We start from the raw sequence: 19,375 nt of genomic DNA on the forward strand, positions 1-19,375 counted from the left end.
CAAAAAAAAAAACGGAAGCAAAGGGGTCATAGCCAACGACACGGATTCACAATTGCCATGGTATTGTGTTGTTTTTGTTGTTTCCTATTCTCTCATGTGCACGCGTTAAGTTATATTCACAAGATAGAAATAAAACCCAATCGTGTTTATACACCGCACAGCGTTTAAAAACAACCGGAAGCAAATGGGTCATAGCTGACGACACGGATTCCAAATAGCCAAGGGTATTGTGTTGTTGTTTCCTATGCTCTCACGTGCACGCGTTAAGTATGAAGCTCACTTCGTTCTCTATTATCTCTTTCGTCATCTATTGTGTCATGTGACATTCCGTTTTTCTCCAAGGCTCGATCATCGAAATCATCCTCTCTGATGTGGATGGAGGACCATAAAATAAACAACAACTTCCGCTTTACCGGAAGTGAATGTGTCCGTCCATTCAGCAGGTTTTGCGAACGTTTTCATTTATTTATTTTTGTTCTATATATATATATATGTTTGTAGATGTTTTTTACCTGGAGTTCCCACACCGTTTGACGTGGATCGAAAGACCCACATTTGGTTCGGATTTTTCGTTCCGTTGGATTTGTTATGAGGGAAGCACTTCCGGTATCGCAGCATCGCCGACAGATCGACTTTTAGTGGTCGTTCTCTGTCCTGCTTGGTTTCCCAGGTTTGGGGGTTTGTTGCTCGTCCCCGTGTGAATGTATGTAAGAAGACATTACGTGCCGGGCATTTAAATTGGCGGTTATTTGTGTTCACTTTTCGTGAAGATCATTTAATAATGGATTGTTTTTCTTTCATTAGAAATCTCCGACGAGGTAATCAGCTGTAAGTTGTTGTTTTTAGTTAAGATTCGAACGGTCCTCACCTTCTGTGTGGGTGGGTGGACATTACATATTGCTTGCTGACAAAACTCCACTGTCGTCTGTATATTGTAATAAGATTAGATATTGGTGGGTCTCAACGGTCTGGCGGGTCTAAACGGTCTAAACGGTCTCGCGGGTCTAAACGGTCTCGCGGGTCTAAACGGTCTCAACGTTCTGGCGGGTCGGAACAGTCTGGCTGCATAGTAGTCCAGGTTTGGCAGGTCTAAACGGTGTGGCGGCATAATAGTCCAGGTTTGGCAGGTCTAAACAGTCTGGCTGCATAGTAGTCCAGGTTTGGCAGGTCTAAACGGTGTGACGGCATGATAGTCCAGGTTTGGCAGGTCTTAACAGTCTAGCTGCATAATAGTCCAGGTTTGGCAGGTCTAAACGATCTGGCAGGTCTAAACGATCTGGCGGGTCGAAACGGTCTGGCTGCATAGTAGTCAAGGTTTGGCAGGTCTAAATGGTCTGGCTGCATAATAGTCCAGGTTTGGCAGGTCTAAACGGTCTGGCGGCATAATAGTCCAGGATTGACAGGTCGAAACGGTCTGGCGGGTCTAAACAATCTGGCAGGTCTAAATGGTCTGGCGGCATAGTTGTCTAGGTTTGGCAGGTCAAAATGGTCTGGCAGCATAGTAGTCCAGGTTTGGCAGGTCTAAACGGTCTGGCGGCATAGTAGTCCTGGTTTGGCAGGTCTAAATGGTGTGGCGGCATAATAGTCCAGGTTTGGCAGGTCTAAACAGTCTGGCTGCATAGTAGTCCAGGTTTGGCAGGTCAAAACAGTCTGGCTGCACAATAGTCCAGGTTTGGCAGGTCTAAACAGTCTGGCTGCATAGTAGTCCAGGTTTGGCAGGTCTAAACAGTCTGGCTGCATAGTAGTCCAGGTTTGGCAGGTCTAAACGGTCTGGCTGCATAGTAGTCAAGGTTTGGCAGGTCAAAATGGTCTGGTAGCATAGTAGTCCAGGTTTGGCAGGTCTAAACGGTCTGGCGGCATAGTAGTCCTGGTTTGGCAGGTCTAAATGGTGTGGCGGCATAATAGTCCAGGTTTGGCAGGTCTAAACAGTCTGGCTGCATAGTAGTCCAGGTTTGGCAGGTCTAAACAGTCTGGCTGCATAGTAGACCAGGTTTGGCAGGTCTAAACAGTCTGGCTGCATAGTAGTCCAGGTTTGGCAGGTCTAAACGGTGTGGCGGCATAATAGTCCAGGTTTGGCAGGTCAAAACAGTCTGGCTGCATAGTCGTCCAGGTTTGGCAGGTCTAAACAGTCTGGCTGCATAATAGTCCAGGTTTGGCAGGTCTAAACAGTCTGGCTGCATAGTAGTCCAGGTTTGGCAGGTCTAAACGGTGTGATGGCATAATAGTCCAGGTTTGGCAGGTCTAAACAGTCTGGCTGCATAATAGTCCAGGTTTGGCAGGTCTAAACAGTCTGGCTGCATAGTAGTCCAGGTTTGGCAGGTCTAAACGATCTGGCAGGTCTAAACGATCTGGCGGGTCTAAACGGTCTGGCTGCATAGTAGTCAATGTTTGGCAGGTCTAAATGGTCTGGCTGCATAATAGTCCAGGTTTGGCAGGTCTAAACAGTCTGGCTGCATAATAGTCCAGGTTTGGCAGGTCTAAACGATCTGGCGGGTCTAAACGGTCTGGCTGCATAGTAGTCAAGGTTTGGCAGGTGTAAATGGTCTGGCTGCATAATAGTCCAGGTTTGGCAGGTCTAAACAGTCTGGCTGCATAATAGTCCAGGTTTGGCAGGTCTAAACGATCTGGCGGGTCTAAACGGTCTGGCTGCATAGTAGTCAAGGTTTGGCAGGTCTAAATGGTCTGGCTGCATAATAGTCCAGGTTTGGCAGGTCTAAACGGTCTGGCGGCATAATAGTCCAGGTTTGGCAGGTCGAAACGGTCTGGCGGGTCTAAACGATCTGGCAGGTCTAAATGGTCTGGCGGCATAGTTGTCTAGGTTTGGCAGGTCAAAATGGTCTGGCAGCATAGTAGTCCAGGTTTGGCAGGTCTAAACGGTCTGGCGGCATAGTAGTCCTGGTTTGGCAGGTCTAAATGGTGTGGCGGCATAATAGTCCAGGTTTGGCAGGTCCAAACAGTCTGGCTGCATAGTAGTCCAGGTTTGGCAGGTCTAAACGGTGTGGCGGCATAATAGTCCAGGTTTGGCAGGTCTAAACAGTCTGGCTGCATAGTCGTCCAGGTTTGGCAGGTCTAAACAGTCTGGCTGCATAATAGTCCAGGTTTGGCAGGTCTAAACAGTCTGGCTGCATAGTAGTCCAGGTTTGGCAGGTCTAAACGATCTGGCAGGTCTAAACGATCTGGCGGGTCTAAACGGTCTGGCTGCATAGTAGTCAATGTTTGGCAGGTCTAAATGGTCTGGCTGCATAATAGTCCAGGTTTGGCAGGTCTAAACAGTCTGGCTGCATAATAGTCCAGGTTTGGCAGGTCTAAACAGTCTGGCTGCATAGTCGTCCAGGTTTGGCAGGTCTAAACGATCTGGCGGGTCTAAACGGTCTGGCTGCATAGTAGTCAAGGTTTGGTAGGTCTAAATGGTCTGGCTGCATAATAGTCCAGGTTTGGCAGGTCTAAACGGTCTGGCGTCATAATAGTCCAGGTTTGGCAGGTCTAAACGGTCTGGCGGCATAGTAGTCCAGGTTTGGCAGGTCGAAACGGTCTGGCGGGTCCAAATGGTCTGGCGGCATAGTAGTCTAGGTTTGGCAGGTCAAAACGGTCTGGCAGCATAGTAGTCCAGGTTTGGCAGGTCTAAACGGTCTGGCGGCATAGTAGTCCAGGTTTGGCAGGTCTAAACAGTCTGGCTGCATAGTAGTCCAGGTTTGGCAGGTCAAAACGGTCTGGCAGCATAGTAGTCCAGGTTTGGCAGGTCTAAACAGTCTGGCTGCATAGTAGTCCAGGTTTGGCAGGTCAAAACGGTCTGGCAGCATAGTAGTCCAGGTTTGGCAGGTCTAAACAGTCTGGCTGCATAGTAGTCTAGGTTTGGCAGGTCTAAACGGTCTGGCGGGTCTAAACGGTCTGACTGTATAGTCGTCCAGCTCTAAAAGGTCTAAACTCTAAAGGGTATGTTCCAATATATGTAATTAAGGCATTGTGATGGTGCAACTGACGTTCAAACAGTCCGCATTTATTAATGGACATGTGGCCACGTGGGTTGACCGAGGCTTCACTCACGGCCGGCTTCACCGTGTTTTTTGTTTTTATATATATTGTATATACGATACAGTTAAGATGATAATGTCACATCTGGAGTTGTTTACGATCTGTCCCTACAGTGACAGAAGTCTCATCTCATGAAGAAAGTACAAAATTGGGTCCTTTCTCCATTCTTTTGGTTCTTTTTTACTTACGAAATCTAAAGATTTCGTAAGTATATTGATGACTTCCGTCCTCTGTTTGTGTGTGTGTGTGTGTGTTTGTTTGTTTGTAGGCACGATAACTCGAGAACGGAAGAAGCTTCCAATGTCAAATTACACCACGTGATTCAGGAGGGTGGTGGCTCGCGCTGATTAGATTTTGGTCAAAATCGGTCTAAGGTCAAGGTCACAGTGAGGTCAAACGTCCAAAAAAAAGTTATAACTCGTTATAACTTTTGTTGCTCGGCAGGCTCTTTGTGCTGATTTGGTTTGGAACGTGGAATGTTTGAAAATGTGCAAAGATACACTTTGGAATGTCATAACTTGTTTTAATGGTGGGTGTTTTAGTTATCATTGTCTTGCAAGCGTGTAATTTGGACACAGGAGGATGCTATTTGGTCCATCATGCTCGCATTCTATGAGCAATTTAATCTGGTGGTTTATTACCTTCACAAACTTTGTTGCGAAGGTTATGTTTTGATCGCTGTGTATTTATTTATTTATTTGTGAATATGTGTGTTTGTTTGTTTTGTTATTCGCATAACTCCAAAAGTATTGAACTGAATCGCAGCAAATTTGGTGGGATGATTGGTTATTATCCGAGGACCATTTGATTAGATTTTGGGAGCGATCGGGGTCAAAGGTCAAGGCCATGAAAAGGTCAAAATCATCTTTTTACCAGAGCGCGGTCAATTTTTATCCAATTTGCATGCAACTAATGCCAAAATGTTCAGAATTCAATGCCCCATCTTGTGATATGTGACATGACACAATGACGTAATAACCCTTATTAGTGGTTGGGAGTCAGGTCAGGGGGGATCGCAACATTGCAAAATGTGTGGTTTTAGTCATAACACGGTCAATTCTTATCTGATTTTCATGAAACCAACACCAAAATGTTGACTTCTGTTCCCCACACTCTAATACCAATTACAAAATTAAGAGTACAAAGGTCAAGGTCGAGGTCATGAAAAGGTCAAAATCGTCATTTTGCCATAGTGCGGTCGGTTTTTATCCAATTTGCATGCAACCAATGCCAAAATGTTGTGATATACGATATGACACAATGACGTCATTACCTTTGTTAGTGGTTTGGGTTAAAGGTCAGGGGGGTCAACGACCTTTATTATCATAACGCGGTCAATTCTTATACAATTTGCATGTAAGTAGATTCAAAGTGTTGAGAATTCAATTCCCTATCCTGTGATGTGTAATATTTGATTTCTTATAATGTGACCAGTTGTCATCAGATTGACTTGACACCGACACCCAAAAAGGTCAGGGAGTTCATACAGAAATTGTACAATGTACGTGAATCGGTGTCAAACAGCAGGAAATTTAATGTTTTTAAGCCATCATAACACATATGAGATGGCAGATGTGGTATGGGATTAAATACCCTCACAATCAACGGTTTCTGGGGGGGGGGGGCAAAATGTCGCGTTGGCGAAAGTATGCGCTCCACTGAGTGCCCGTTCTGGTTTCCTTTATTTCATTGGAGGAGGGAGGGAGAGGGGAAGCTGAGGAAGAGAACAATGCAGGCAGGCACAGGTACATCACCATGGTGGTTTTTGTGTTTTAAGGCCGAGGAATTTGCCTTTTCACAAGACCCCCACGCACATCAAAATCCTCGCACACATGCACCATCACTCAAGCTACCTACATGTTCTGCTAATGTCCATGTACCTCTATTCGCATTGCCTTTAGTTACAAATCTAATTACAGTTTATACCTATCTACCGTTTCCGCTGACACTACCTCTCCGGACTCCTCGTAGCTTCGTCTTGCTAGCCCCGGAATTGCTCGTCGCTCTACATTGAACCCTCTCTTTGGCAGCTATGTTCTTCCTCAGATGTGGTGACCAAAACTGTACACAGTATGCCAGATGAGGCCTCACTAAATTCCTGCACATTGTTAACACCAGCTCTTGATTTATCATTTATCCCTCTACGAATACAACCTGAAACCCTGTTAGCTTCACCAATATCTGTCTGGCACTGTGCTGTCTGCTTACCTCCGTATCTATGATCACCCCCAGATCCTTTTCCTGTGTCACACACCAAGTCTACCCTTTGAATTATGTAATTCCTGTTTTCATTCTTCTTGCACCTTATGTAAACTGCTTATTTGAATCTTTGTCCAATTTATGAAAGCATCTAGACTTTCCTGAAACTGATTCTTTTTCTCTCTTTCTCTCTTTCTCTCTTTTTCTCTACCCTCCTCCAAGCTTCATGTGATCTCAAATTTGGAAAGCCAACTCTAAACTCCTGTCCAAATCATTGATTTAAATTATGAATAATAGTCTTAGAATTAATCTTTAAGGATAACCTTCCTAGTACCCCATTACTTACTATCTTCCAGCCTGACGTCCTCCCATTCGCAGCCACTCTGCCTCCTATCAGCCCTCATCTTACCTAACAACATCCTTTGTGTTACCTTATCAAATGCCTTCTGAAAGTTAAGATGTACTTCATCCACTGCCCCCTCTTCTCTCATCCATCTGATCAGAAACTGCTTCATAGAACTCCAACACATATGTTAAACATGATCTCCCTTTAGTAAATCCATGTTAACTGTGTTGGGGTTCAGAGTAATTGGTTTGAATTTATGTAAATGATTACCCATCGGATCCATAAATAATGTCCACAACATCTTCCCCACAACTGAAGTTAAACTAACAGGTCTATAGTTTCCCCAAATCTTCTCTGGATCCTTAAACGATGGTGTTCCATTTGCTACTCTCCAATCCTCCGGTACCTGTCCTGATTCTCACAACCTGTTAAATATATTTGTTAAGATCACACTTGCTTACCTGCTCTGCCACCTCCCTAATTGCACTCAGATGCATATTATCTGCCCCTGGAGACCTTCTCTTAGATTTCCAAGCTGTTTATTTCCTGTCTCTACTCCTAACTGGAGCTGTTTTAAAAGCCCTTACTCACATCTGAGATCGACTCAGGTAGTGGTAATTCTCCTGTAATGCTGTCTTGACATCTTTTCCTATCTCATAGGTTTTGCAAGCGAATAACTTTAAAGGTGTCGTTTTCGCTGATTACGCATTTGACATTGTCGAGCAAATATGCATGTGATTGTTTGATCTGGCATACATTAATCCCCATAACCCAACCCTATTATTCCTCAGTGTGTGACGGTGCAATGGGTCGCATATTTCTGGACCACATTGGTGGCACACGGCTCTTCTCTTGTGCCAACTGTGACACCATCCTCACCAACCGAGCAGAACTCATCTCCACTCGCTTCACTGGAGCCACAGGAAGGGCCTTCCTCTTCAACAAGGTCATTAATAAAGGCAAAACTGCCTGGTTTCATGTCCTCTTGATGCCAAATCTGCTGTGTCAGCTCGTTAGATTACATTTTAAATGCATTCCCACCTCTGATATACAAATTTTTGTGATACTGGTCATGGCAACATTAATCAGGAAAAGTTTCTTTCAGTGTTGATGTCGTGCCTTGCTATTGTGCCAGAGATCCATTTGAGGTGCAAACCAAAACAACATCCCTTTCCATGTCTTTGTGTATTTGTGTGTTGTTAATTATCTCTGCCACCGAAGGTGGAAGGAGGTCATGTTTTCACCCCTCTCTGTCTGTCTGTTTGTTTGTGTGCAGGATATCACAAAAAGTTGTGGATGGATTCGGATGAAATTTGGTGTGCAAGTTGGGTGTGTGACGAGGACAAACTGATTAGATTTTGGTGAAGATCCGAATGCGGAACTGGATACGAGTTTTCTTATTTTAAAAATGATTGAGAAATGGCACCAAAAAAACGATATTTAACATGATATTTCAAAAATTTATTGGACTCTATGTGTTCTACTGGATCAGGCATTGTGTGGTGGAGGTATATGCTCCACCGAGTGCCCTTCTAGTTGTTCATGTTCTTCTTTCGTATGAAGTACGAGGCTGTGGGGCAGCATCATTGACTGAGGGTGCAGATGTGTTGCTGATGCTATGCTCTCTACTGCTGAGAGCAGGAACTTGGAATTTGTTCAGGGTGCCGGAGATGGCTCGCTCACTCTTCACGATGGACACCGTGGGATCTTTAATGTCCACCAAGTAATACCAGGAGGCAGAATGCCCATTTAACATCCATCCAAGGGACGGCACACACATTGATAAATCGCTCTGCCTGTGGAGCACGGGAATGAAAGTTTATGGCTGGGTGGGGATTTGAACCCAGGCAAGATAGCTTCGAGGCGAGGGTGCGTAAATGTTAGGCCATCCTGTCAGCATAACAACAAGAAGTTTCACTGCAATGATTGGCGAAAGCACAGATGTATGTCATGTCATCGATTACACGCTTTCACCATGTAGAACTGAAAGTAGCTGGACTGACCCAGAGGCTTCCGAAGCCAAAGCACGTGGCTGAAAATGTACAGAAAAAGCTAAAACGGGGAAGCATTAAGAATATATATATATTGTTACGTTTGAGGGGGGGGGTATGCATTCAAAGGGTAATTAGGTATGCCATGCTGTTCGAGTTTACCAGGATCTCGATGTAATAAGTAGCAATTCAGTGGTGATAAGTTGTCTAGTAAATGTTCATTTCTTCAAGGGGGAAATGATAATTGTCACGTAATTAGATAGGGACACGGGATAGGGTAAGTGTCTGCGTAAACCCCTTTTAGTAGTCCCTGGAGGCTGGCCGTGACGTCACAGGACAGGGCTGCGGATGGCTCCGCCCCGTGATCACGATTGGCGGAAGGCGACGGCGGTGGGCCAATAACCGGCTCGATTGGAAGTGACGAGGACAGGAGGATAAAAAGGTTCTGTTCGGGGTCGAAAAGGAAGAGGAAGAAGATCGGGACAAAAAGATCGTGTTTTTTTTTTGGTGTTGGAGGCTGTTGCGCGGGAAGCGTACTTGTTGTTGTGCTGATTCGATCGTGTTCTTCCTCGTGTCTTGGAGCCTTGCTGAGCCTCGTGCCTCACCTTGGTTGGCTCTGGGGTTCTGCTGACTCGGAGTACGGGGTCGAACGGCGGACGGACCTGCCTCCCTCTCCTGCTCGCAACTTGGCGCCAGAACTGGTTCCCTGGCGGCTGTGAGCGGACTTGGGCCAGGACCAGGAGGTCGACAGCACCACAGTTTCTCCTGCCCCCCTGATGAGAGCAAGGCCAGCTCGTCCGGCGCCGATCCAGGGACAGTTGCGTCCACACCACGGTCCAGCCTGACCACCAGAAATAGCTACGTTTGTGTGTGTGTGTGTGTGTGTGTGTGTGTGTGTGTGTGTGTGTGTGTGTGTGTGTGTGTGTGTGTGTGTGTGTGTGTGTGTGTGTGTGTGTGTGTGTGTGTGTGTGTGTGTGTGTGTGTGTGTGTGTGTGTGTGTGTGTGTGTGTGTGTGTGTGTGTGTGTGTGTGTGTGCGTGCTTGGCGACTTAGAGGGTTTGAGATCTGTATATTCATTGGAATTGTCTGTGTTTTTCCCCACGCCCGATCCCACACCATCCCGTCGAATCTCCCCGGATCCCTTTTCTTGCCGAGTCTTGTTATTTCTGGTTAATAGTAAAAACAAATAAACATCATCAACTCAGTGAAAAGTGACTCGTGCCACCTTCCTCGTCCCGTTTGCGGTAGAGCGATTAGAACCGCCATGTTTGGGTTATAAATAAATAAACCGCCTCCATCGTTTCGGCTCATTCTACGTTGGCGGGACTGTTCAAGTCCCCTGGACGTCACAATATATATATATATATATATATATATATATATATATATATATATATATATATATATATATATATATATATATATATATATATATATATATATATATATATTGGTTGCTGAGAACTATATGGTTGGTTGGGTTGCTGCAAATGGATCTTTTATATAATTTATTTAGAAACAAACTAGTTTTACCAGGCAGCCTTCTTCACATTCTCCGCTCGCATTTCTGAGGTCAATCTCGCGTCTCACTAGATTTGAACAATGAGTGATCAGAAGTTCCAGAACAACATGTAGTTCAATGCATGATGGCTGATGAATGAATTTTTTGGGTTAAGTAGATTGAATTATGAAACTAAAACAGACTCTACGTTGTTTCACCAAGCAATTCAAAGAAGATAATGGTCATGAAGGGGAGGGGTGCATTAACAAAGATGCAGACTTTTTAGTGGACAACTTTCAACTGGGCAGCAGGAAATCCCATCCATCCATTGGGACCATAGTCTGTGCAGAGCGTTGGTGCTGCCTAAGCAGTCTCCTTGGCGATTGGGCACAATCCTGGACGGGTCGCCGCTCCGACGCAGTTTACCAGCATGCTGGCACTCATTTTGCCGACCTCGGAAGGATAACAGGGAGAGTCAACCCCACCTGGTATTAATTCAACAGCCGAGGGGGATTTGAACTCAGGATCATAGGATCCCAAGCCCACCACCTTAACCATTAAGCCCACACCAGGCATAGCAGGAAATGATGAGGAATAAACACATTTTATTGAAAGTAGTTTAGCAGTATGCCTGGTGTTGGCTTGATGGTTAGGGTCGTGGGCTTTGGATCCTAGGGTCCTGAGTTCAAATCCTACTCTGCTGTTGAATTAATTCCAGGTGGGGTTGACTCTGTCTGTCATCCCTTCGAGGTCGGCAAAATGAGTGCCAGCATGCTGGTATACTGTGTCGGAGTGGCAACCCATCCAGGATTGTGCCAAATAGCCAAGGAGACTGCTCAGGCAGCACCAACGCTCTGCACAGAGTATGGTCCCGATGGAAGGATAGAGTTTAGCAGTGTATCGGGAACAAATATGTCATCATGAGCGAGTTGTTAAATATCAGTGTGTAAGGAGCAAACATGCAGTGAGATCTTTAACAACTATTGCGAGCAGACAGGACACCGTTTACCATCCGTCCAAGGGGCAGCACACTTTCTGATGCAATGTGCTGCGAAGCACCAATCCAACAGTTTATTGCTGGGCCGGGAATCAAACTTAGGCTAGACAGCTCAAAGCTAAATATGCCACCTCTGCATTATCCTATCAGGGTGTCCATGCCTTCCTTTTTTCCTTTTCCTACATCCAGTAATTACCTCCACCACCAAAAGTGGATGGAGATTATGTTTTCACCCCTGTCTGTTTGTCTGTGAACAGGATATCTTAAAAAGTTAGGGATGGATTCAGATGAAACTTGGTGGACAGGTTGGGTGTATGATGAGGATGAGTCGATTCGATTTTGGTGAAGATCTGGATCCAGATAGGAGAATTTTTTTAAAAAAAATTGTGATTATTTATTTATTGATTTATTTTCCCCACCATTGAGAGATGGAGCCATAAACGATATATCTAGCATGATATTTCAAAATGTTGCAGATGAGGTTTTTGCAAAACTCGGTGGATGAGTTGGTTCGGTGACAAGTCAAGTACAAGCCAATATGATTTTGGTTCCAGTCTATAAGTGGGATACAAAACGTAAACTAGCCCGGTGGAGGTTTGCACTCCACCGAGTGCCGTTCTCATTATTCCGTCATTTATTCAATACACATACTGGGTGTGTGTGTGTGTGTGTGTGTGTGTGTGTGTGTGTGTGTGTGTGTGTGTGTGTGTGTGTGTGTGTGTGTGTGTGTGTGTGTGGAACACCAATCATGCCAAAACTACAAGGCCAATTGCCACCAAATTTGGCATGCGGACCAAGTTTGACCTCATAGTGAACGCTACTTGGTTTCATCTGTAGTCACGGGGGTTTGGGAGGTCGAAGGCCGGCAAAGATTCTCCATGTGAATGTTATCGTGTAGCGCCACCTGGTGGTGGTGGCAGAGGGTATTCACAAGTCATCTGTGGAGATAACTTTCATTTTTGCACTATACACGTCTTCAGTGGGAAGCCCCAAAGCCAACCTACATTAATCAGAGAAAGGGGAGGTGGGAGTCTGGAGGGAGGGGAAGGGGTAGGGTGTGAATCAGGATGGAGGAGGAAGGGGTAGGGTGTGAGTCCAGAGGGAGGGGTGAGATGGAGGTGGGAAGGGGCAAGAGGAGGGACCCCTGCTAGTGTACAATAAATGTGCAACATTCATATACCTTTATAAACAAGAGTTTGGCTGCAATTATTCTGGTTTCTGTGTATGATGACTATTTTGATTGTTTAACCCATGAGTAGTGATTAATCTGGCATTGCCTGCAATGCATTTGCCTGCCACAAACCATTATTTGTTTACAATTTGAATTTCTATTCATTTAATCCAAAATACTCGTGTACAGGGGTAACCTGTACATGAATTACAAGAATTTTGAATTCTTGATTCCATTCCCACCCACCTTCTTTTTCCATGCAAATGTAAATAGGTTGTGAACCTTTCATTCAGTGAAGTCCAGGACCGTGTCATGCTGACTGGTCGGCACATGGTTCGAGATGTGAGCTGTAAGAACTGCACCAGCAAGCTTGGATGGATGTACGAGTTTGCCACTGAGGATAACCAGCGATATAAGGAAGGTCGTGTCATACTTGAAAGAGCTCTTGTGCGTGAGAGCGAAGGCTTTGAAGAGCATGTTCCTTCAGACAGTTCCTGAGCGATAATTGACCCTAATTCTTCAATTCGCCTTACCTCTTTAACCCATAATTTACTCTTGTCCTCAGCTATCATCCACCAGCCTTTTGCTTTCCCTTGTTAATCAGAATATATGTATGCAACATTTGATTGCTTTTCTTCCTTGGTTATATATCGTTTAGCTTTTTCACAATTTTTTTGCATGGCATTCATCCTTGATGATCAATATTGCTTTTTGCTCAACAGTTTTTCCCCTTTAACAAACTTCATTTTTTTTTCCCCTAATGATCTATTTATTTTCAGAATCGATTTTCTTCTTGTAGAATATACACAAGGCATGACAAATGGCAAGTTGTGAATAAACGTGTACACTTTAACTGCATTTGAATCACTGTTGCTGCGAAAAGGTATTTTATTTACCCCTCTTCTGTGTCTCCTTTTAAATTGTCAGTTTTGTTTTTGTACCAGCATGTTGTTTACCATTTCCTGAGCTGAGCTTTCTCGATTATCCCATCACAATTTTGTTAGATTTGTGCCCATTGAAGTGTGCAATTCTCATGCGTATTCAGTCAAATTACTTGTGATGTTTGCAGAGGGCTGTAAAACGAGTGATGCAAATTTTTGCTTTCAAATATTTCCCATAAGAAGTTTAAAGATCAACAACAACAACAAAAAAACAAAAACGTTTAAAGCCAAGCACTGGACCAGAATATTTTTCGCATTAATTGGGTTCACATTTTTGAAAATTGCATAAAATGAAAATGTTTACTTCCCTCCCTTTGATAAGTCCATTTGCCTTTTCACTTTCTTTCCCTCAACCTCTTTCCCACTTTATGGTTCTTCTTTCTCACAATTTCTGTTTAATTTGTTCACCCTTTTCCCCAGTTAAAATTTTCCAAATACTCTTATTATTATAATTATTTTCCTCCACATGATGATGTACGAAGATACTTCTGCTTGTTCTGGTTGACCATGCTTTATGTACCCTCTGCAGGAATTGTAAAAGTGGCTTCCTAATGCATTAGTTATTGTGATAGATATATCTGGCACCGTCATTGGCTCTGAATAAATATTTTGAGAAGTGAGGATGTACTATTTGACCTTCAATTTGTCATAACGCCAAACTGCCTGTCTGACGGGTTAATTTGCGACGTGCTATGGAACCAGTGGCCAATGACTACACGGGTTATCATTGACAAAGGGTTTCTTACAACAAAATGGGAGGGAAAGAAGTGTTTGGCGAGGGGAGAGGCGGGGGGGGGGAGGAGAGAGGGGAGGGGGAGGGAGAGAGAGGCGGGGGGGAGGAGAGAGAGGCGGGGGGGAGGAGAGAGGCGGGGGCAGAGAGAGGCGGGGGGGAGGAGAGAGGCGGGGGAGGGAGAGAGGCGGGGGGAGGAGAGGCGGGGGGAGGAGAGAGGCGGGGGGGAGGAGAGAGGCGCGGGGGGAGGAGGAGAGAGGGCGCGGGGTAGTGAGGAGAGAGGGTGCTGGGGGGAGGAGGAGAGAGGCGCGGGGGGGGGAGGGAGGAGAGAGGCGCGGGGGGGAGGAGTGAGAGAGGCGCGGGGAGGAGGAGAGAGGCGGGGGGAGAGGAGAGAGGCGCGGGGGGGGGGAGGAGGAGAGAGGCGGGGGGAGGAGGAGAGAGGCGCGGGGGGGGAGGAGGAGAGAGGCGCGGGGGGGGAGGAGGAGAGAGGCGCGGGGGGAGGAGGAGAGAGGCGCGGGGGGAGGAGGAGAGAGGCGCGGGGGGGAGGATGAGAGGCGCGGGGGAGTGATGAGAGGCGGGGGGAGTGAGGAGAGAGGCGCGGGGGGGAGGAGGAGAGGCGCGGGGGGGATGATGACATCGATGATGACATACCGGGGGAGTGATGATAAAGATGATGACATATACCGTGATGACGATGGCCGGTGATGACGAGATACCAGGATGTGGACGATACCGGGGGATAACGATACCGGGGGATGACGATACCGCGATGATGACATCAAAGATGATGATGATGATGATGACATCAAAGATGATGATGATACCAGGATGATGATGATACCGTGATGATGATGATGCAAAGATGACGATATCGTGTGATGATGACATATCAAAGATGATGATACCGTGATGATGATGATGTCGTGATGATGATGATAACGTGATGATGATACCGGGGATGATGACATATCAAATGATGATGATGTGATGATGATACCGGCAAAGGATGATGATACCGATGATGATACCAAAGATGATGATACGTGATGATGATATCGTGATGATGATGTCGTGTGATGATGATACCAAAAAGATGACGACATTCGTGACGACGATACCAAAGATGATGATGATACCGTGTGATGATGATATCGTGATGATGATGATACCAGGATGATGATGTAAAGATGATGACATTGATGATGATGATGTGACGATGACATTTAAAGATGACGATGATACCAAAAGATGATGACATACCGATGATGATGTGATGATGTGATGATGATACCAGGATGATGATGATCGTGATGATGATGATGTCGTGTGACGATACCAGGATGATATTTGATGATTTATTTACCGCATGATGATGTGATGATGACATTAACGTGATGATGACGTGACGATGATGATGTGATGATATCAAAGATGACATTACCAGATGATATCAAAGATGATGACATGACGTGATGAGATGATATCAAAGATGATGATATCGTGTGATGATGATGATACCGTGATGATGACATACCAGGATGATGATACCACCAAAGATGACGTGATGATACCAGGATGATGACATACCAAAGATGATGATATCGTGTGATGATGATACCAAAGATGACGATGATACCAGGATGACGATATACCGATAATCGATACGTGATGATGACATAACGGGGGATGATGATGATGTCGTGATGATGACATCGTGATGATGATACCGTGATGATGATGATACCGTGATGACGATGTCGGGGGATGACGATACCACCAGATGACGATACCAAAGAGGATAAAGATACCGTGATGATGATACCGATGATGACATTACGATGATGATGACATATCAAAGATGATGACATACCGTGATGATGATGATGTGATGATGATGATGCAAGGAGGGGGGAGGAGGAGAGAGCGGCCGGGGGAGGAGGTGAGGCAGGCGCGGGGAGTGGAGGAGAGAGGCGCGGGGGGGGAGGAGGAGAGAGGCGCGGGGGGAGGGAGGGAGAGAGGCGCGGGGGAGGCAGAGGGAGAGAGGCGCGGGGGGAGGGAGGAGAGAGGCGCGCCGGGGGGAGGAGGAGAGGAGGCGGGGGGAGGAGGAGAGAGGCGCGGGGGGGAGGAGGAGAGAGGCTGGGAGGAGGAGAGAGGCGCGGGGGGAGGAGGAGAGAGGCGCGGGGGGGGGGAGGGAGGAGAGAGGCGCGGGGGGAGGAGGGAGAGAGGGCGCGGGGGAGGAGGAGAGAGGCGCGGGGGGAGGAGGAGAGAGGCGCGGGGGGGGAGGAGGGAGAGAGGCGAAGAGGAGAGAGGCGCGGGGGGAGGAGGAGAGAGGGGGGGAGGAGGAGAGAGGGGGAGGAGGAGAGAGGCTGGGGGGGAGTGGAGAGAGGCGCTGGGGGGAGGAGAGAGGCGGGGGGAGGGTGAGAGAGGCGCGGGGGGGGAGGAGAGAGGCGCGGGGGGGAGGGGAGGGAGAGGGCGCTGGGGAGGAGGAGAGAGGCGCCGGGGGGGAGGAGAGGTTGGGGAGGAGAGAGGCGCCGGGGGGAGGAGAGATGCCGGGGGGGAGGGAGAGAGGCGCGGGGGGAGGAGAGAGGCGCGGGGGGAGGAGAGAGAGGCGGGGGGAGGAGAGAGGCGGGGGGAGGAGAGAGGCGCGGGGGGGAGGAGAGAGGCGCGGGGGGGAGGAGAGGGCGCCGGGGGAGGAGAGAGGCGCGGGGGGAGGAGAGAGAGGCGCGGGGGAGGGAGAGAGGCGCCGGGGGGGGGGAGAGAGAGGCGCCGGGGGGGAGGAGAGAGGCCGCGGGGGAGGAGAGGGCTGGGGAGGAGGAGAGGCGCCGGGGGGAGGAGAGAGGCATGCCGGGGGGGCAAGAGGAGAGGCGCCGGGGGGGATGATGATAACGTGATGATGATATCAAATGATGATGATATCAAATGATGATGATAAATGATGATGATGTCGTGATGATGATGATGTGATGATGATATCGATGATGATACGTGATGATGATATCGTGATGATGATGATGACGTGATGATGATATCAAAGATAACGATGTGATGATGATACCGTGATGACGATGATGATGTGATGATGATATCAAATGATGATGATATCAAAGATGATGAGATGCAAAGATGATGATATCAAATGATGATGATGATGTCAAAGATGATGATATTCACCAAAAGATGATGATGTGATGATGATGATACCAAACATTACGATGATGATGATGATGATGACATGACATTATTACAAAAGATGATGAAGATACGCAAAGATGATGATATTTACGTGATGATGATGATGATACAGATGATGATGATGATATACGCAAAGATGATGATGATGCAAAGATGATGATGACATACCAAAGATGATGATGACAGATACAAAGATGATGATGATGATACCAAAGATGATGATACATGATACCAAAGTGATGATGATGACATATTACAAAAGATGATGACATACCAAAGATGATGATGACATACCTGTGATGATGATGAGATAATGATGATGATGATGATAATGATGATGATGATATGATACCAAAGATGATGATGATACTAAAGATGATGATATTCACGCATGATGACATGTGATGATGACATTATTACGTGATGATGACATATACTAAAGATGATGACATGATGATGTGATGATGACATATTGGGAGGAGGAGAGAGAGGCGGGGGGAGGAGGAGAGAGAGGCGGGGGGAGGAGGAGAGAGGCGGGGGGAGGAGGAGAGAGGCGGGGGGAGGAGGAGAGAGGCGGGGGGAGGAGGAGAGGAGGGGGGGAGGAGGAGAGAGGCGGGGGGGAGGAGAGAGATAGGGGGGGATGTATATCTATGTCGAGGTGACAGGTCGTATAATGAATGAAAATCGCACAAAAAGGAGAAATGTGGTGTGAAATGAAATTGCAAATTTTCGGTGAGTGAACCCCAGCCTGACGCACCGCACGGCCAAAGGCAGGCAAATGGGCCCTGAACTTTGTTCAAGTCGATCGATACATTGATGGTGCAATGATCGATACGTGATGGTGATCGAGTGGTTTAAGCACTCAATGAAGCACTCCAACGAAACAGTTGATCAGGAACTGCTGGCTTGGAAAGCGATTAGTGATCGCCGATCGGTCATATAAACCCGTGCACCTGGAAACACCCAAGCAATATCCGAATTTACAATTTGAAATTCAGCTGAGATAAGAGATTCTTGAGGTTACGGCACATGCGGAAATCAAATAAAGCCACGAATTAAATCCTGGTTTTTACCAGCATTTAATTGCAATGTATCCAACGATTCGTGGGTATGACAATCAGGCATTTGATAATACTTGTGCATGCCCGTACATGCAAAACAAACAAAAAAAACTTTCAAACCGCGTGCCAGAAACAATAACCACACAGGTCGTTCCTTCGCTCTCGCGTGCCCGTACATGCGTGCCCGTACGTGTATGGCCGTACGTCGAAAAAATAAGAAAAAAAATAATTGGGACATCAATCGTGACGTCATAGCACCGTGTCCTGTCATTGGTTTGGTAAATAAATGGCTATAACTTGGGAACCACTTGTCTGATTAATATCAAACCTTGAAAAGGCACATCCACAGGACCCCAGCAATATACCTGGCAAGTTTCAATTAGATCGGACCAGTGGTTGCTGTGTGATTTGCGGACCAGTGATTGCTGGAATTATAGATAGATGAATGACGAAAGTGAAACCAAAACTTTATAAGAAAGAAATCGTTGCGGCCTGGTCCAAGTCAAGCCATTGTTGAGCAGCCCCCCTCAAAAAAATGTCGAATTAAGACCCCAGTGAGGGACAGCGAGGTGACCGAACAGCACGACACCTTGATAATGGATAATTAAATAAATCCGTTAATTATTATCTTCAAAAGGCGTTGTTGTTAATTAACCCCAAGCCAATTTTCACTCATGCACTCCATTGGAGTCCCCTTAGTATGCAAGATGCACGTCAAGTTCCAAGCCGCTCGGTTTCATGTTGAGACATTTCATGCTGTGTTTGCTTTATTCTCTATTCTCCGCTGTGTTGTGCGAAAAAATCTTGACGTAACCTCCGTAGTAACCTCCTTCAAACCTCCAACGCCTCCCATTGGCCAGCGAAGTGCTACACACGTGGCGGAGAGTAGTAATTCCTTTCTCCACAATAACAGCTTCAGCTTGCCTCGTGACGAATTTATTACCTTGTTGATTCATTAAAAAGCGCCGTGTTCAATGGAAGTGTTTTTTGTTCCGTGTTAAGGTGAACAAATAAAGAGTATTAAAATAAATGATCGACAATAACTCAGGGCGGTTGCATTCTTCCATTTTAATGGAGAAGGAATAATCGACCAAAGAACGAACGAACGCGCGCACTACACCGACTAACCTTCACAAACAGGATGGATAATACTACAATTGAGGCGAACATCGTCGAAGGCTGAAACTTGGTCAGCTCCATTATATTTGTAGAAAA

The 19,375-nt window shown here is 46.3% G+C and overlaps 1 protein-coding gene across 6 annotated transcripts; it reads left to right on the forward strand.

The window, feature by feature from the left end:
• The first annotated feature begins 203 nt into the window (after window positions 1-203).
• YPEL5 (yippee like 5) lies at window positions 204-13,366 on the forward strand. Of its 6 annotated transcripts, none has more exons than XM_085851815.1 (3): window positions 204-224; window positions 7,369-7,523; window positions 12,510-13,366. In XM_085851815.1, exons 2-3 carry the CDS (start codon window positions 7,383-7,385, stop codon window positions 12,732-12,734), a joined length of 366 nt encoding a protein of 121 aa, XP_085707941.1. In that variant the 5' UTR covers window positions 204-224; window positions 7,369-7,382; the 3' UTR covers window positions 12,735-13,366. The 6 variants fall into 6 exon arrangements, with proteins under 6 accessions (XP_085707941.1, XP_085707940.1, XP_085707937.1 ...); XM_085851814.1 differs by lacking the exon at window positions 204-224 and adding an exon at window positions 343-443; XM_085851811.1 differs by lacking the exon at window positions 204-224 and adding an exon at window positions 513-670.
• The last annotated feature ends 6,009 nt before the right edge of the window (window positions 13,367-19,375 follow it).

Source organism: Eptatretus burgeri, chromosome 13, assembly GCF_056783735.1.
Source record: "Eptatretus burgeri isolate ZD-2024b chromosome 13, Ebu_testis_v1, whole genome shotgun sequence".
In the NCBI taxonomy this organism is placed as follows: domain Eukaryota; kingdom Metazoa; phylum Chordata; class Myxini; order Myxiniformes; family Myxinidae; genus Eptatretus; species Eptatretus burgeri.

Excerpts from the sequence above, each read along its gene's own strand:
- YPEL5 (XM_085851815.1), top strand. The coding sequence starts at position 7,383 with ATGGGTCGCATATTTCTGGACCACATTGGTGGCACACGGCTCTTCTCT. Across the intron at positions 7,524-12,509 it reads GGGCCTTCCTCTTCAACAAG|GTTGTGAACCTTTCATTCAG; the intron begins GTCATTAATAAA and ends AAATGTAAATAG.